Source organism: Elephantulus edwardii, unplaced genomic scaffold (genome assembly GCF_000299155.1).
Source record: "Elephantulus edwardii isolate Elephantulus edwardi_28Jun2011 unplaced genomic scaffold, EleEdw1.0 scaffold00006, whole genome shotgun sequence".
NCBI classification, from domain to species: Eukaryota; Metazoa; Chordata; class Mammalia; order Macroscelidea; family Macroscelididae; genus Elephantulus; species Elephantulus edwardii.
The window spans coordinates 11043801-11059359 of record NW_006399756.1 but is presented as its reverse complement, the minus strand read 5'-3'; the positions used below and the strand labels follow the sequence as shown (position 1 = coordinate 11059359).

At 44.7% G+C, this 15559-nt stretch overlaps 1 protein-coding gene across 1 annotated transcript in view; it reads right to left on the bottom strand.

Moving 5' to 3' along the window:
- Positions 1 to 14849, bottom strand: part of MCMBP (minichromosome maintenance complex binding protein) — a 23104-nt gene extending 8255 nt beyond the window's left edge. Inside the window, exons 1-11 of the mRNA XM_006880148.1 lie at positions 14846 to 14849; positions 14075 to 14160; positions 12766 to 12906; positions 12578 to 12619; positions 10095 to 10196; positions 8375 to 8519; positions 4909 to 5060; positions 3262 to 3362; positions 1762 to 1934; positions 1340 to 1463; positions 175 to 292 (exon numbers count right to left, since the gene is read on the bottom strand). Of these exons, the coding sequence (XP_006880210.1) occupies positions 175 to 292; positions 1340 to 1463; positions 1762 to 1934; positions 3262 to 3362; positions 4909 to 5060; positions 8375 to 8519; positions 10095 to 10196; positions 12578 to 12619; positions 12766 to 12906; positions 14075 to 14160; positions 14846 to 14849 (1188 nt within the window). The remainder of the gene's footprint in view (positions 1 to 174; positions 293 to 1339; positions 1464 to 1761; positions 1935 to 3261; positions 3363 to 4908; positions 5061 to 8374; positions 8520 to 10094; positions 10197 to 12577; positions 12620 to 12765; positions 12907 to 14074; positions 14161 to 14845) is intronic.
- Positions 14850 to 15559: the final 710 nt, after the last annotated feature.

Below are 15559 nucleotides of genomic sequence, written 5' to 3'. Positions count from 1 at the left end.
AACAACAACAACAACATCACCTCACTGAGAGTACATTTCAAACTTTGTAAGCTTACAAGCTACGTGTCCCCTAAACAGCAATCCCAGAACATCTCAGCTATGTAACTAGGTTCAATGAAGGGCGACTGGATGAGTTTTTAAGTGTGCTTACGTTCATTTTTCTAATAATCTTACCGCTGGAACAAGGTGCTGGACTATCCGGTATAAGTGCTCTGTGAAAGTGCTACTCCGCGGGCAACCACTCAGGTTCAGAGTGAATTTTCCTAGTGGAAGAACATCTCGTCTTGTATATCTTTAAAATAAAAAAAAAAATCAATAAAATAAAATCTCCCCCAAAAAGCAAGCAAACAAAAAACAATTTTCAGTAATACCCTGACCAGTCCTTTTATTTGTCAGAATGACTACAATAAAATTAAAAGCCAGCACTTTATACATTAACACCAGGGATGTGCCAGGGAGAGTTCTGAGTTTTTAAATGCTTGCTTATTTAATCCCCAGGCACTCTAAGAATGTGGTATTATCTTTGTTTTACCAAAGAGGATTCTGAGGCATAGAAATTCAAACAGCGTGCCCATGGAGCCAGGATTCAAACCCAGGTCCTCGGGCTCCAGAGCCTGCAGTGTTAAACACGACATACTACCCTGGGTCTTATCCCAAGGATGTGATTTACGATACAAAGCTGTTCAATGCTGTGTTATTTCTCAATAGAGAAAAGCTGATAAAACTTAACACTGAAGAACATTCAGTTAAAGGGAAACACTGTGCCTAAAAATGAATTAGTATGTAGGTATGAAAGTGTCTGCAAACATTATGATGGGAGGGTACTTATTTTAAACAATAAAAGCAAGATATATGTGTGTGCTTAGAGTATAATGAAGATCTATACAGATATAGATACACACAGAAAAAAGAGATTGTATAGACATTCACCCAAGTGGTGACCAAGGTGACATCTAAGTGGTAAGTTTGATTACACATGATTTTTCTTTCTTATGCTGTTAGACATTATTAAAGGGACACATTTACTTTTGAAACCTGGCAACAATAACACAGATGTGGTGCTGAAAAGTCAGTGTACAAAGTCAAGGTCATGAGGAGTGCCCTCACTGCTCTGGGAAGCAACCCTGAGATGGGAATTCAGAATGCAAACAGGGTAAAGACCTTTATCAGAAAGGTCACTATGGCAATGAATGAATGGAAATCCAAAATCTCTGTAAATGCTCATTAAAATTATTTAAAAAAAAAAAAAGGTCACTATGGGTATGATCACTTGAGAGATGGACACACAGGGAAGACCTCAGAAACTTCCCACAAGTCTCCACGGGAACGAAGCACTTACACTGTAGAGATGAGGTGTAACACAAGGTACTCGGCAGCCAGACTGTCCCCCAGGAGGGCGTGAGTGAGGAAGCCCAGCAGCTCTGCGCGCACCGGGGACAGTTCCGACATGAAGCTCGAGATGACTGGAGAAGGAAGGGTGCAGGGGTCAGAGACAGAGACACACACACGCAGGTTCCTCAACCCACAGGCTAACACGGACGGGGGACTCAGACTAAGCCAGCGGCCATGCGCTTCCTCAGGTCACATATCAGGAGAGGGAAGTGGACAGAGATACCAAGCCTGCTGACTGAAGGCCTGTCTGGCAGTCCCCTCGGCACACATCGTGAGGGCACACGTTGTGGGGACACGCACCGCGTGGAGCCTGGGCTGGGCCCATGTGTGTGTGCACGTGCGTGTGTCACACGGGCCCTTCACACTTACAAGTTTTGCTCTCCTCTCTGTTAAGGCAAGCAGGCAGTAGAGGGTTGATGTGCTGCAACTTCTGGGCTAAGACCACGTGAATTCTTGGCACTAAGGAGGTGGGAGGGCTGTGGACACGCTGTTCTTCAGTGGTATCGGCACAATCCATCGGGTCCAGCAAGGAAGAGGCATCCCTGGGGAGGCAGGGCAAGGTGCTGCTTCAGTGCGTGTGTGTGTGTACACACACACACACGGCGTCGATTCAGTACAGACACACAGAGTATTCGAAAGTACTCCCTGGCAGGTTTTAGCTAGGCGGGCCATGTTATTATGTACACTGCTCTTAACTCTATTTAAGAAACAGTGAGGGTTTTTAACTGAGTGTCCCATCCTTCCTGAAACAGGGTGCTGTGTAGATTTCACCAGGCTTTGTAGTTGTTCTTTTGTGCTGTCAAGTTGGAAATGACCCATCACTGACCCACCAGTGGGTTTTCAGAGGCAGTAAATCACACTGGAGGAGACTGCCCAGCCTTCTCCTGCAGTGCATCTGAACCACGTGCCTTTGTGATTTCAGTGCAACTTCTCACTCCCAGGCCCCCAGAGCTCCGTCAACAGGACGGACGGACACAGAGGTTGCAGCACTGGGCGGGACAGCACAGGTTCCGAGAGCGGTGAAGGATGGGGCATCCCGCCGAATGCTGGGCCAACTTGCTGGCACCTGACAACACCACTCATTCATTCTTGAGCTATCAACTGGGATGGCACACACTTCAAAGCACATCTTAAAAGCTCTTTTTTTTAAAAAAAAATATAAAAATTATTTTATTATTTTTTTGTGTGTGGACCATCAAATCGGATCTGACTGGTACAGGAGGAGACTGTCTCTCCTCCAGCAGAGCATCTGGTGGATTTGAACCACGCACCTCTGGAATTACAGTGCAGCTTCTTGCCACTAGGCCACCAGAGCTCCCATAAAAGCTCATTTTTACCACTGGAAACAACCAGTGGCTGCTTCTCATAAGCCGCCTGCTATTACTGTTCAGTGGCTGCTCCCCTCTCTTCACTGGTTTTCTTAAATGTTATGCTTACGTGATTCCTTCTTGAGTAATGACTGCGTCGATTTCCCAGCTTTGCTGAATGAGCAGGGACAGATTTAGGGAGAGGACAGAAACAAGTGGCTAACCACACACTTCTAACCTTCAGATTTTATAGGCTGGCTCCATAGAGCACTACACTGATGCCACTATCTTCCTCTGAGAATGAGAACGACAATCTTTTCTTGCAAAGCACTAGGCGTTTGTCAGACAACGTTCACGCTTTGCACGCGCTCATTCATTTGAGCCTCACCAGCAGCCTCATTTGAGCACGGTGAAAGCACCATGATCAAGGCCACGGTCAGAATATACTACTAAGTGGCCCGCGTGGGATTCCGACACGTGCTGTTGCCTCAGAGTCACGTCGTCTGTGCTTTTAGCCACCACCCCACGGTGGACCTGGCACAAAGTAATGAAACAGACTCACCTCTCGTCATTATTCAGTACGCTCAGCACCGGGTCCACGGACAGGATGCCGTACAGCTCAAGGACATCATTGACTTTGAAACAATCCCAATCCTCATAGACCTGGCGAGGGACCATGTGGCAACAAACAGTTAGGACGGATGCGGTGACACAGTGTCAGGACTAGCTCTATGGTTAACGTAACAGTAATCACAGCTCAGAAGTTCAAATCCGGAAACAGGCCTCAGAAGCACTACTGAACCCCTGGGGGGTAAACTGAGCCCGAGAGAGGGAAGACAAGGGGAAGCAGGAGTGGCATCCACTTCCTACAAATGGCCTCTGGAAACTATGAGCTTTGATAAGTGTTGACAGTAATAGAGAGGCTTCAGGCCTTTTGTTCAACTGGGTCGCTATGAGTCATGCTCAACTTGAAGGCAATCAACAACAACAACATTATTCTGTCTGGTGGTGAAGTTAAAAACTAAAATGAGGACGCTTCACTCCCAGACCATGTTTCTTTTCCATAGGACACATATTACATTCCACAGGGCTTCAAAGAAGTGACCTCTACCAAGGAATGATGCTCAACTAACAGAAATATGCATCATTTCAAAAAGTATTAACTACACCAAAGGAGGAGGAAAAAAAGATTACAAATGCTGGGCTTGTTCATTAACTATGTTATGTTAGGAGTTAATACCAACCTTAAAATGAGACTTCCCATAATTAAAAAGACAAACTTTCAAAGTTGCCTGTCATGATGGATTTTATAACCCCTGACAGTGCATGCAGGGAACAGTGGTCATGGAGGCCAACTGCGACTGACTGAATTACTAATCTAAGTTTAAACCACAACACACGGAACAGAAATTTTCTGCTGCCTGGAACTTTCCCACCTATCAGCATAATTAAAAAAAAAACACACAACACACAAAACAAACAACAAACCCAACCCCACAAAACCCAAAACAGAACAACAGGCAAGACAGCAGAACAAACTACTACTGAGCTTTTCCTTCTTTTTAAATCCAAGGGAGAAGTGAATTTCAGAAGAGGAGGAGGAATGTTGGGAATGAGGTCAATATAAGAAGATAAGAGAGAAGGCCGTGCATTAAAAGCATCAGGCCCACTCTTCAGACCGGAGAGAGTCTGAACATTCTGGGATTCCTGGGGAATGTTATGGGAAGGAGAATACTGGCCCTGCCCCTCCCCAGGATGTCCAGGCCTTCATCTCAGAATCTCCGAGTGCAGCGTTACGTGGAGAAGAGCACGTGCAGACAAGGCTGAGATAGAGACCCTCAGAAGGGAAAAGGATTCTGGGTGATCTCTGTGCACTCAGTTAATCACACAGGTCCTGGAATTTGGAGTCCTTTTCTGGGTTGTGGTCAGAAACAGATGTGATCTTAAACAGATCAGGGTCATAAATAAGGTGGTAAAGAAAGCCTCGTTAGCGGCTTAGAGATGAAGGAAGGGACTTTCCACCACCGAGGCCCATGTCGGATCTCTCACCCCACAGATGATAGATTTGTGTTGTTTTAAGCCAGTTAAGTGTGTGGTAATCCCTTATAGCAGCCATAGAAACTAATACAAATACTAAGAGTTTCCATTTGAATTTCTGAGACATTACAACAGACCCAGGTCAAGGGAAGCTGTGTGAAAGGGGCATTACCTTGACCAGGCACGCGGGGCCCTTCTCTCCTGGCAGCGGGAAATTCAGGTCAAAAGGAGAAGACAGGTTCAGGAAGTTCAGGGGCTGCCCGGTGGAAGCTTCGGTCTCTAAGCGTTTTGACTCTCCACACCACTGAAGGCCACCAACGCTCCCTGAAATCACAGCGTGTGTCACCAAGTCACTTCAAAGGCTTCCCAGAGCAAAGCAATGCTCCCAAGGAGCCTTTCCCGTTAAACACAGCAACACACACAAAGTGCAAACTGTGACATTGTTGAAGGAAATCACATATACCAACCACGCTTTTTTCTGACTTAGAAGAAAAGAGATGAGAAAAATAGACTGATTCTTCCCCCTGCTAAAAACGGCAGCAACCCCCCCGCCCCACAAGCCGACAACGGGTACTATCCTCTTAAAAGTCAATATTCAAAACAGATAGGTTGACATCTCTGACGGAAGGAACAATGTGCTCCAGGGACATCAAACCACTATGGCTGAACACGGCTCGCCCCCACTGAATGCTGGATCAAAACGAGAAAGATGTCTTCATTTACCAAATCTTTACTAATACTCACTCTGTACCAGGAATCAAATACAGCTGTTACGTACAGCGATGATTACGAGAGCCCCCCTATCCTGAAGTAGTGACAGTTTACAGCTGCTAACAAATTAGAATCAAAATAAAACCTGTCACACCACAGAATTCTACTTGGCAAAATGGAACAAAATATGGCTACATGCAACAGCTTGGCTGACTCTCAAGGGAATGAATTATGCTAACTGAAAAAAGCTAATCCTCTGAGCTACATATGATTCCATTTATGTAACATTCTTGAAATGACAAGATCATAGCGACAAAGAACACATTAGTGGCCTCCAGGGGCTGAGTGGGAACAGGAAGGAGAGGTGTGTGTGCTTATGAAAGGGTAACCTGATCACCCTTGCGATGAGTTCATCCGCATCTTGGCTGGTGGTGGGTGGTGGTCAAGTGAATCTACACGTGATAAAACATCATAGTACAACCCCCCCCAAGTGAATGTACAAATGTGAAACCTCAAAGAGTCGTATCAATATTCATTCCTCTTTGTATTATCCTTATCCTCTAATTATACAAGTTGTCACCACCGGGAGAAATAGGGTAAAAGGCATGAGGGATCTTTCTATACTAGTCTGACAAATGTATGTGTGAGTCTAAACTAGTAGTCTGAAAATTATTTTTAATTTTAATAGGCATTTGATGATGGGCTGAGAAAAATACCATAACATTTTAATAAAGTAACGAAAGATATGGTGATTTTTAAGAACACCGAAATATGCCTTCGCCTTAGGAAAATGTAATGAAACTGCCCAAATGACCATCAACAAAAGAATGGATTGAGAAACTGTGGTACATTGACACAATGGAATACTATGCAGCGCTAAGGAACAAAGATTCTGTAAAATAGTATATAACCTGGGAGAGACTAGAGAGCATTATGCTGAGGGAGATATCTAGCCACATAAGGACAAATCTAGATTTGAAAACAGGATGATAACTGGGCAAGATGTGTCTAGATGTTCAAAATGAGAAGGGGATGGCGAGAAAGGGGAACGGTGTAAAATACACGGGGATAGCAGAGGTTAAGGGTGAAGGAGGGGGCTGAAGTAATGGGGACTTGAAAGCACAGGATAATATGCACAGAGGAACGGTAATTGCCTAAAATATATATAATGTACATGAATGACTATAAAAAACACAAAATACAAGTGTACAAGAATGATTATAGGAAAACCAATGAAATTTTTTTTTAAAAATGCAGTAACTTTATATAGTAGAATACATTGCTTAATAGTATCCTATTAATGCTCAATAGTAATCCGTGTTTACCGCTGATTGTTAAATGGGCAATTGTACCATTTACGGCCTCTGAAAACCTGTTGGAGGGTCAGCTATGAGTCAGTTCCAACTTAACAGCAACGAGTGAATTTTTATTCAATCTTAAAAGGAAGCTCTGGTGTTCCCATGCACAGGGAGGTGCACTGCTTAATGAAATCCACCAGTGGCCCTGCAGGTGAGAGACGGTCATCTCCCAACCTCACATACTCTAGGTAAGTCATCGGGAGGGCTAGCAGCTCTGAAAAGCAGAAAGTCATCGAAAGAGACAGGCCTAGAGTGAGGAGGCAGGCATGCGACAGCAGCGAGGGGCTTATGCACGTCAGTGGTTTTAAGGGGTGGCTCAGGGCTGAAGGCAACTCAACACACCTAACGACAGTCCTTCAGACAGACGGTCCGCTGACTGAAGGTGCTCAGGAGAAGTGAGTGGAACGTTAATGTATCTACTGCCACTGTAAGCCCACTGCGTTCTCAATCAAGGCTGATTAATACCAAAACCTCTCATGTCCTTACAAAATCTCAACCACTCATCTCCTTGTTATAGTCAGAATTAGCTGTACAGGAAGCATGTTATATGAAAGAAATTGCAAATTTTTATAGATGCAACAAAAAACAACTGGCTACTCTAAGGATGCTTTGATTTTAAAGTCTAGGAATAAATGCAATTCCAGGTAATGTTATAAATTAAGTTTTTTTTACGGTTGAGTACTAAAGAGTTGGGATCCAATTTACGAGTCCAATAGAGACTGGCAAAACCCTAAGAATAACTCCTTACAACTTATATTGCTCCCAGACCCAACCTCCAGGCAAACAGAAGACAGGGATGCTAAGCAACAGCCCGAGGGAGGAATGCACTTCTCAGAACAGCCAAGCATCCAAGAGCACAAGGGCAGCATGTGCCTGAGACAAAACTCAGAAAGTGGTAAGGGACCAGAAAGAAGAGTGAAAATGGGAGACACAGGGAGGAGGTGGGAAGAGAGCTGTTATAATGGGGAGCTTGTAACTGATGTCACGAATCAAAACGCACACAGATTGTTGATGGAAAAATCATTTGCGCTGTAACTTTTACTCTAATCACAATAAAGGTACAACAAATCCTTTAAGCAGGCAGTGGGAGGAAGGACAAACAGATGCAGGGGGGGGAAAGAAAAAGAGTTGGGATAAAACCAATGGGAAGATAAAGGTACTCTTAGCCAATAACCCGAGAGATTATAGCGGCTCCACAGTCCCACTGCCCACTAAGTGATAAGTAATGGTTCAGTTACAAAAGATCACAGACCCAACAGCACAGTAAACTCTCCAAGTGTCTAATCCTGAGAAGCTGGGAAGCAAGCTCGTCACCTCACTGCTGGCTCTTCGTCTAGGGCAGTATCCAGTCAGAGAATGGGGACGGACGCACCTGCCCTCCTGACAAAACCACTGTCTCTGAGAACACATCCAGTGCAGAGAGCCGGATGGGACTTACCTGCCTGCCTGACAAAACCACTGTCTCTGAGGACACATCCAGTGCAGAGAGTGGGCGGGACGCACCTGCCTGCCTGACAAAACCACTGTCTCTGAGGACACATCCAGTGCAGAGAGAGGGACGGGATGCACCTGTCTGCCTGGCCCCGGTGTGCTGCTCCTTCTGCTTGTTGGGCTGCAGGTCCATATCTTCATCGTCTTCATAGCTCCTCTTGTGACGACTGGGCGTGTAGGATGTAGATGGGCTGACCCGAGCTTGGTTTGCGTTGACATAGGCGTGAGACGACTCGTTAAGGAGAGACTACGTGAACTGGAGAACAGCTTAAGTTCTATCAGTGACACAAGAAAAGAGAGCCGTGTGCTCACCTGATTAGAAAAAAAATGCATTTTTCAAAGAGGCTGGACTTCTGGCCTTGGTCACGTGAACAGGTGTCAGCCTGTGCCCCACCCTGCTCTAAACAATGACAAAGCTGATGGCTGGCCCAGCGGGCATCGGTCAGGACCCCAGCACTCAGAGAGGCACTCCCCACCCTCTCAGGAACCTCCTGAACTGCACCAAAGTGAAGCAGAGGGCTGCTCTGGCTGGGCCGAGAACACACAGCTCACAGCTACGCAAGTGCAATTTGCAGAACAACACTGACAAGAAAGGAAAGAAATGTGAACAGAAGGAAACCCAGAAATCTGTACTTGCTATTGGGGTTTCTTTTTTCTCGTTGTTTTTTTTTTTTTAAATTTTTGTGTGCGTGTACCATCAAATCAGATCTGACTGGTACAGGAGGAGATTGTCCCTCCTTCCCCGGCAGAGCATCTGGTGGATTTGAACCATGCGCCTCTGGGATTGTAGTTGCAGCTCCTTGCCACTAGGCCACCAGAGCCCCCCAACTATTGGAGTTTCTGGTTGAATACCAAATTGGGAGTGACAAAGTCAAGACTCCATGAGGTCCAACAAGAGCAGCTGCCCGGGGCTAACGGAGCCCCAGGTCTGGGCCTGCTGAATGTCCCAGGGATGAAGGTGAGAGCTAGAAACAGCACACAGGACAGGCGCAGCCCTCAGCCTGGACAGGAGGTTCCTCCACTCCACCCAAAAACCCCGAGCCGAGCTTCACAAGCTCCCATCCACCAGTGGACGGCCTGCAGAACAAATCGCAAGTCTCAAAAAGAAGACCGAAATTTAAAGTGTCTACTTGAAGCAGCACTAAGGAAAGCATACTAGCCACAAAGGAACGTCCTGGGTGGTGGAACCTGTGCATGGAAGCATCTGTCCAGATCACAGAGTTTTGCCATGAAAATAATTTTCGTGGACATAAACTACGGGAGCTTCGGTGGCAGAGTCCACAGGAACAGCATGGGTAACACAAAAGCCGTGCCGCTTCAGCAGTTCAAATCCACCAGGTGCTGTTCAGGAGAAAGATGGGCAATCCCTTCCTGGGAGACTTACAGCTTTGGACATAAACTCCTCTCTAAAGAACTATGTTTACTTAAGAAAATTAGAAAAAAATTATAATTTGGCTTTCTTTTAAAAAAAGGACCTCATTCTGTTAGGGCTCCTTGTCTTTTTCAGAACTTTTAAATTGACTCCAGTCCTTCCAGCAGAACTTGACTGTGGGGATGCAGCCTGAGTGCAGCATTTCTGAGTGAAGGGCACTTAGGTCATTTATAGGTTTTCCTCTTGAGGATCCATGAAACAACTAAACTCTGTAACTGAGTAACACACTTTTTTTCTTTCCCCATAAACTGCACAGGGCTATGACAGTTTTTAGAGACTCAGTCTGAAATGAACTTTTTTCAGATGCAAAATATCAGCAGCACAACCAGGCCCTGTTAACACACGAGCAGGTCCCATAAAGGATATCTCTTTCACCCACGTGGACTCCCCAGGCACCGGAACACAATAGAAAGTCTGTCTTTCCAAAGTGGTAGTTCGTGGTGAGTTTAAATCAACTTCTTGTTGAGGCTGTAGAGTACATAAAAAGGTAAATTTTTAAAAAATTAGTGGAAACAAAAAGAAAAACGAGAAACTACATTTTCACATTATGTATTAAACTACAGCAAATATTTCACACTGGAGTTAAATGAATAAGCAGCAGCTGATTTCAAAGTATCCTTTTAAAAAAAATTTAAAAAGATTGAAAAAAGAAAACAGACATCATTTTAAATTACTAAAACACAATCTTCCCTTAAATCTATACTAAATAGCACCTCTGCAGGAGTGGACACAAGAACATCCACAGGTAGACAGTCCCGCCTTCCTTTTTTACAGCTGGAGAGATTAGTGACCAACAGTGATAGTACACTATCAGGGGATAGAAATGGCTGTCTAGTCACATAACGGCATAGTGACAGTCAGGGCTCCTTAAACAGAGGAAAGCTGATCCGTTGAACTTGGCATAAAACTGACTATAAAAAGTGAATTTCTTAGGGGAAAAAAGGCCTCAGGAGATCAGCACAGGAACCGACTTCCGTGGACTGACAGGCTGTACCAGGGCTTACCCATCAACCCCCGCAGGCAGGCCTGAGTATGCAGGTGCCACTTCTCCCAGTAACATCCTGGATCTGCCCAGCAGACAGACAATCAGACCAGAGGGAAGGGACTCTTTCCTCTGAGAGTCACTGAGGCTGCGTTCAGGCCGCAACTAGATACCTGGCTGGTCCTCACCTGGGACACTTTTTTCTTTTCCAAAGCTGACAATGATGCTTTACACTCCACAGAGCCACATAAAAACACATTATGAGTATGATATAGGAGGCTGTTTTAACAAATTTATCTGGCTATTTTTCTTTGCCACAACCCTCTCCTTGATGAACCCAGATATATTACAATTCCTGTTTTTCCATTAAGTTTTACAACACCAGGCCTTACTCAGCCTTTGTTGTTGTGTTGTTAGGTGCCAGTGAGTTAAGTACGCCTCATAGCGACCTTATGAACAACAGGTCTGAACCCTGTCCTATCCTGTGACGTCATCCTCATCTCTGACACCCTTGAGCCCACTGCTGCCGTCACTGTGTCAATCCACCTCATCAAGTGTCTTCCTCTCTTTCGTCATCCCTCCACTTTTCAGAGCATGGTGTTCCTCTCCAAGGACACGCCTAGCAACATGCCCAAAGTATGTGTGACAAAGCTTCATCATCTTTGCCTCCAAGGAGCGCTCTTGGCTGCGTCCTGTCCAAGACATTGTTCTTTTGGCCATCTGTGGGATGTTCAGGGCTTCTCCAACACCACAGTTCAAAGGCATCAACTCTTCTCTTACATTTATTCACTGTCCAGCTTATTTTCACACAAATAACATGGCCCTTCTACATTTGTTTGTTAACCTACCGCTTTCTACGTACATAACACCTGTGCAATTATTTCATATGCAAGATTTATTATTTCTTTTGTTGATCTTAAATTTACCTATCATGTTTAACTAAGTTGTAAGAAAAAAAATCAAGAAATCTCTTTTGTTTAAGAGCTTTTCTGATATGACTGCTTAAAATTTTGTAAATATCTTAGAAGGTAGAATATTTTATGTGGGAAAAAAATTAATTCCTTTCCTTTCCCAATATTAACACATTTGATTTAAAAAAAAAATCCAATTTTTATGGTATATAAAAAATTATATGTATGTATACAAAATATATATGCTACTGGTGTGTCAAATGCCATAATGGTTACCCGTGGTGGACAGTGTTCGGTGGAGCTCTCAGATTAAGACAGGCTTGGAAGGAGGAGTGGCATCAACTTCTTAAAGAACATGCCTCTAAAAACTCTACTATGAACTTAGAGAAACAATAATATTTTTAAAACAGGGTTCAGGTCTTTTGTTCACAGGGTTGCTATGAGTTGTGCTCAACTCAACGGTACTTAGCAGCAACAAAACATAAAACATGTACATTTTATTCTGATACGGGCACACAGGGACAGGCCTGGTGGCCGAGCAGACTCAGAGGGCAGGCTCAGGGTAATGCCCTGACAGTACAGCATCTCCGGTGTTCTGCCTTCTTTCCCTCCCGTTACTGTTATGAATAAAGTTCCCATTACGTCCTCTCATTAAGGAAAGTTTTAAAATTTTTTTTATTTTTATTTGTGTGTGTACCGTCAAATCAGATCTGACTGGTACAGGAGGAGACTGTTCCTCCTTCTTCAGCAGAGCATCTGGTGGATTTGAACCTCATACCTTCAGGATTGCAGTGCAGCTTCTTGCCACTAGGCCACCAGAGCTCACCGAAAGTTTTAAATTTATTACAACTTACTTATATTACATAAGAAATACGTTTCATATTAAAGGGAAGGAATAAATTCTTTGCATGGGAGGAAATGACTTAAAATGCTCTTTACATCTTAAGAATACACACCCCACACTCTGCAACATCTCTGTATTTTCCAAAATGAAGAACCTATGATTCAAAACAAAGGAAGAGTATTAGTTTATCAGAATCAAAATTACCATTAAAAACCCCTCAAACATCTATGACACATACAAGGACAAAATGAACACAACAAATTATAAGAAGAAGGTTTAACTGCAAAAAGCAATACATACTCGTGCTTTCGTGTCTCGGTGAACCGTTTCATACACTCCCATGTAAAACTCAGGGTCAAACATATCCTGAATCATACATCGGAATTTCACAAAACTGTTGGGCTTCAAATAATGAAGAGGGACTTCATTCAGTGACGGTACCTGGAAGGCAAACAAGGCAGCCTAAGAAAGCAGTTCACATTTCCGTCCTCTAAACCCACCCCGCTGCTGCGCTGGCTCTGACGCACGGTGGCCCGCCTTCAGGTCGGAGGTGTCCACCTCTGCAGGAGGACACTGCTCATCTCTCGCACTCAGAGCCGCCGATGCAGTCAAAGGACTGCTCTTCCGGCTGGCAGTGCAACGTGGAATACGCTGCACACCAGAGCTCCTCACAGACTCTGTACTGAGATCCAAACTGCCATTGAGAAAACAAAATCACACCCCATCAGGCAGCTAAGGTAATCTCAACGGTCACTGTAACAGAGCTGGCGTAAGTTTGTCTGACGTTTGACTATAACACAAAAGGACACTTTGCAAGTAGCAGGAAGGCTACTCCTCTGTGGCGCTTTTCTCTTAGCACGACCCCCCCCCCGCCATAGGATCCACTTCCCGTCATGTTGGTTCCAATGGATATCAACCCTCCGTCTGCTTACTGGCGCTGTAAACCTTTACAGGAGGAAACGGTCCATCTTTCTCCCATGGTGCAGCTGGTAGATTTGAACTGCCAACCTTTTGGCTAGCAGCCTGAAATATTATTACACACTGCCCACAAGGGATCACTGCCTCTTAAAACTAATCAATACTAATTCTTTTACAAGAAAGTAATAAAACAAGAAACACTGGGACCTGAATTTTTTTTATATTCCCTTAGGATGAATAGAATATTCTAGACTTCAGTGGTTCATTCTCGTTCAACTCCCTGCTGAGAATTTTCATTTCCACTCAATGTACTGAACCAGAATCTACGTTTTAACAAGCTCTGTGGTGTAGATTTTGGTTCTGTGTTAACTGGGTGGAAATGACAGTTCTCCACAGGCGGCTGAATCCTAATGACCCACGTGAAGTCCAGCCCTGTCAGACACTGCCACCTAGAGGCAGAAGCCGGGAAGCCACTCACCGTCTACACAGTTGCCGACTAGACTTAAATCTCTTTACACAAATGCATTTCAAGCCGACGGCCATGCACGTTCATGTATGTACTACCGCTCTGCTGAGAGAAACTGGAGACTGCACAACCTTCTCCCCACAAAACAGCAACTGCTGTTAGTTTCCGACTCACCACAACCCCATGTACAACAAACAAAACAAAACAAAACTGCAAAAAGCTTACCCATTTAGGGGCATTATTTTCCTTTAGTTTTTCCTTGAAGTATTCGATGACTTTCTTCTCCCAGTCAGGATTAACTCCATTTTGGGCTGAAAGAGAAAAATCGTTTTCAAAACTAAAGGTACAGTACAGAATATAAATAAGCCACGTTCGGCTGAGTCACACCTCAACGCAGTTTAACTCATTGCTATGCAGAATTCCAACTCATCGCTGTTTGTTCCCCTGCAATGGGTTTCCGAGGCTGTAAATTGGACAGATCTGTGGGTGGATTTGAACCAACAGAGGAAAGCAGTCTCGGAGTCAGCTGCACAACTCCAGACTGTGCCACAGCGTCCCCTGCACCTCAGTTTGTTTAACTGGTTAAAATGGAAACTTGCTAACAACAAACACCTACCTACTTCTGAGTGTCTGCAGCTCTGCAAAGGACTAACCTACTCTATCTGGGGCGGGGTGTGTGAGATAGGAGGGGGCTGGGACCCCGCAGGCAGCACCCAAGATGCTACTGATTAACACTGGTGAGAACTGAGAAACCACACAGATGGGCATTCCAAGCACTGGCCTTTCAAAACAGTTTTATACTGTTGTTACGTATTTTACAACAACGCTGAAATGAAATGAGAAACACAGTATTCTTTTCTGGGGATGTAATTTCAACTTTCAGAGACACTTCACAAAGAGTACACAGAGCACTTGTATTCGTGCCTGGGTTCTTTGTTCTAGAAGACGTCCCCCCATTCTCTATCCCCTGCTTTCCTTTGTGCAGGTACTTCTGACCCATGATGGCTACACCCAGCACATATCTTGAACTCCAAATATTTCCGTCTGAGCTTCTTAAGAATAAGGCGAAGTTACTGAGCTTAAGGGCAAAGGAGCAGAGTGTCCACACCGGCCAACCAGCCTAGAAGTCCATAAAGGTCCACTCTCCTCCCTTGGGAAGTTCTGACAGGGATCTTAGCTTGTGAACAGCCATCTATGATACAACTAGTCTACGTCAGCCTAGAGCAATGACAAGTGAAGAAAATCAAAGACTCAAGAAAACAATCCGAAGGCCAAAGAGACCACGTGAACTTGGACCAAAGGACCTGTGGGCCTCCACAAGACTGAAGTCAGGAAAGAGATATGCTACCTGCTACCACCACCTCCAGCGGCTCTGACAGGACCACCAAGAGGAAGCCTGGACAAAGGAAGGTGTTGAACAAAACTTGAATTACTGAAAAGACCAGATGGAACTCCTGAGACTAGGGTCCTTCAAACTTAGAACTAAGTCTACCTACACAACAGGCAGGTCTGAGAAATGGACAGCAGCACCTACAAGCTCCTCTGACCATCTCTCCACTGAGGCCCAAATGGCAGCATTTATCCAAAAGTAAAACTCAGAACGCAAGAAGGGACAAGAGATGGATGAATGGAAATGGGGTCCCAGGGTGCAGTGGAGAGTGTGGACACATTGAGGGGATCACAGTCTATTTATAAACTAGTGCTTGGGAA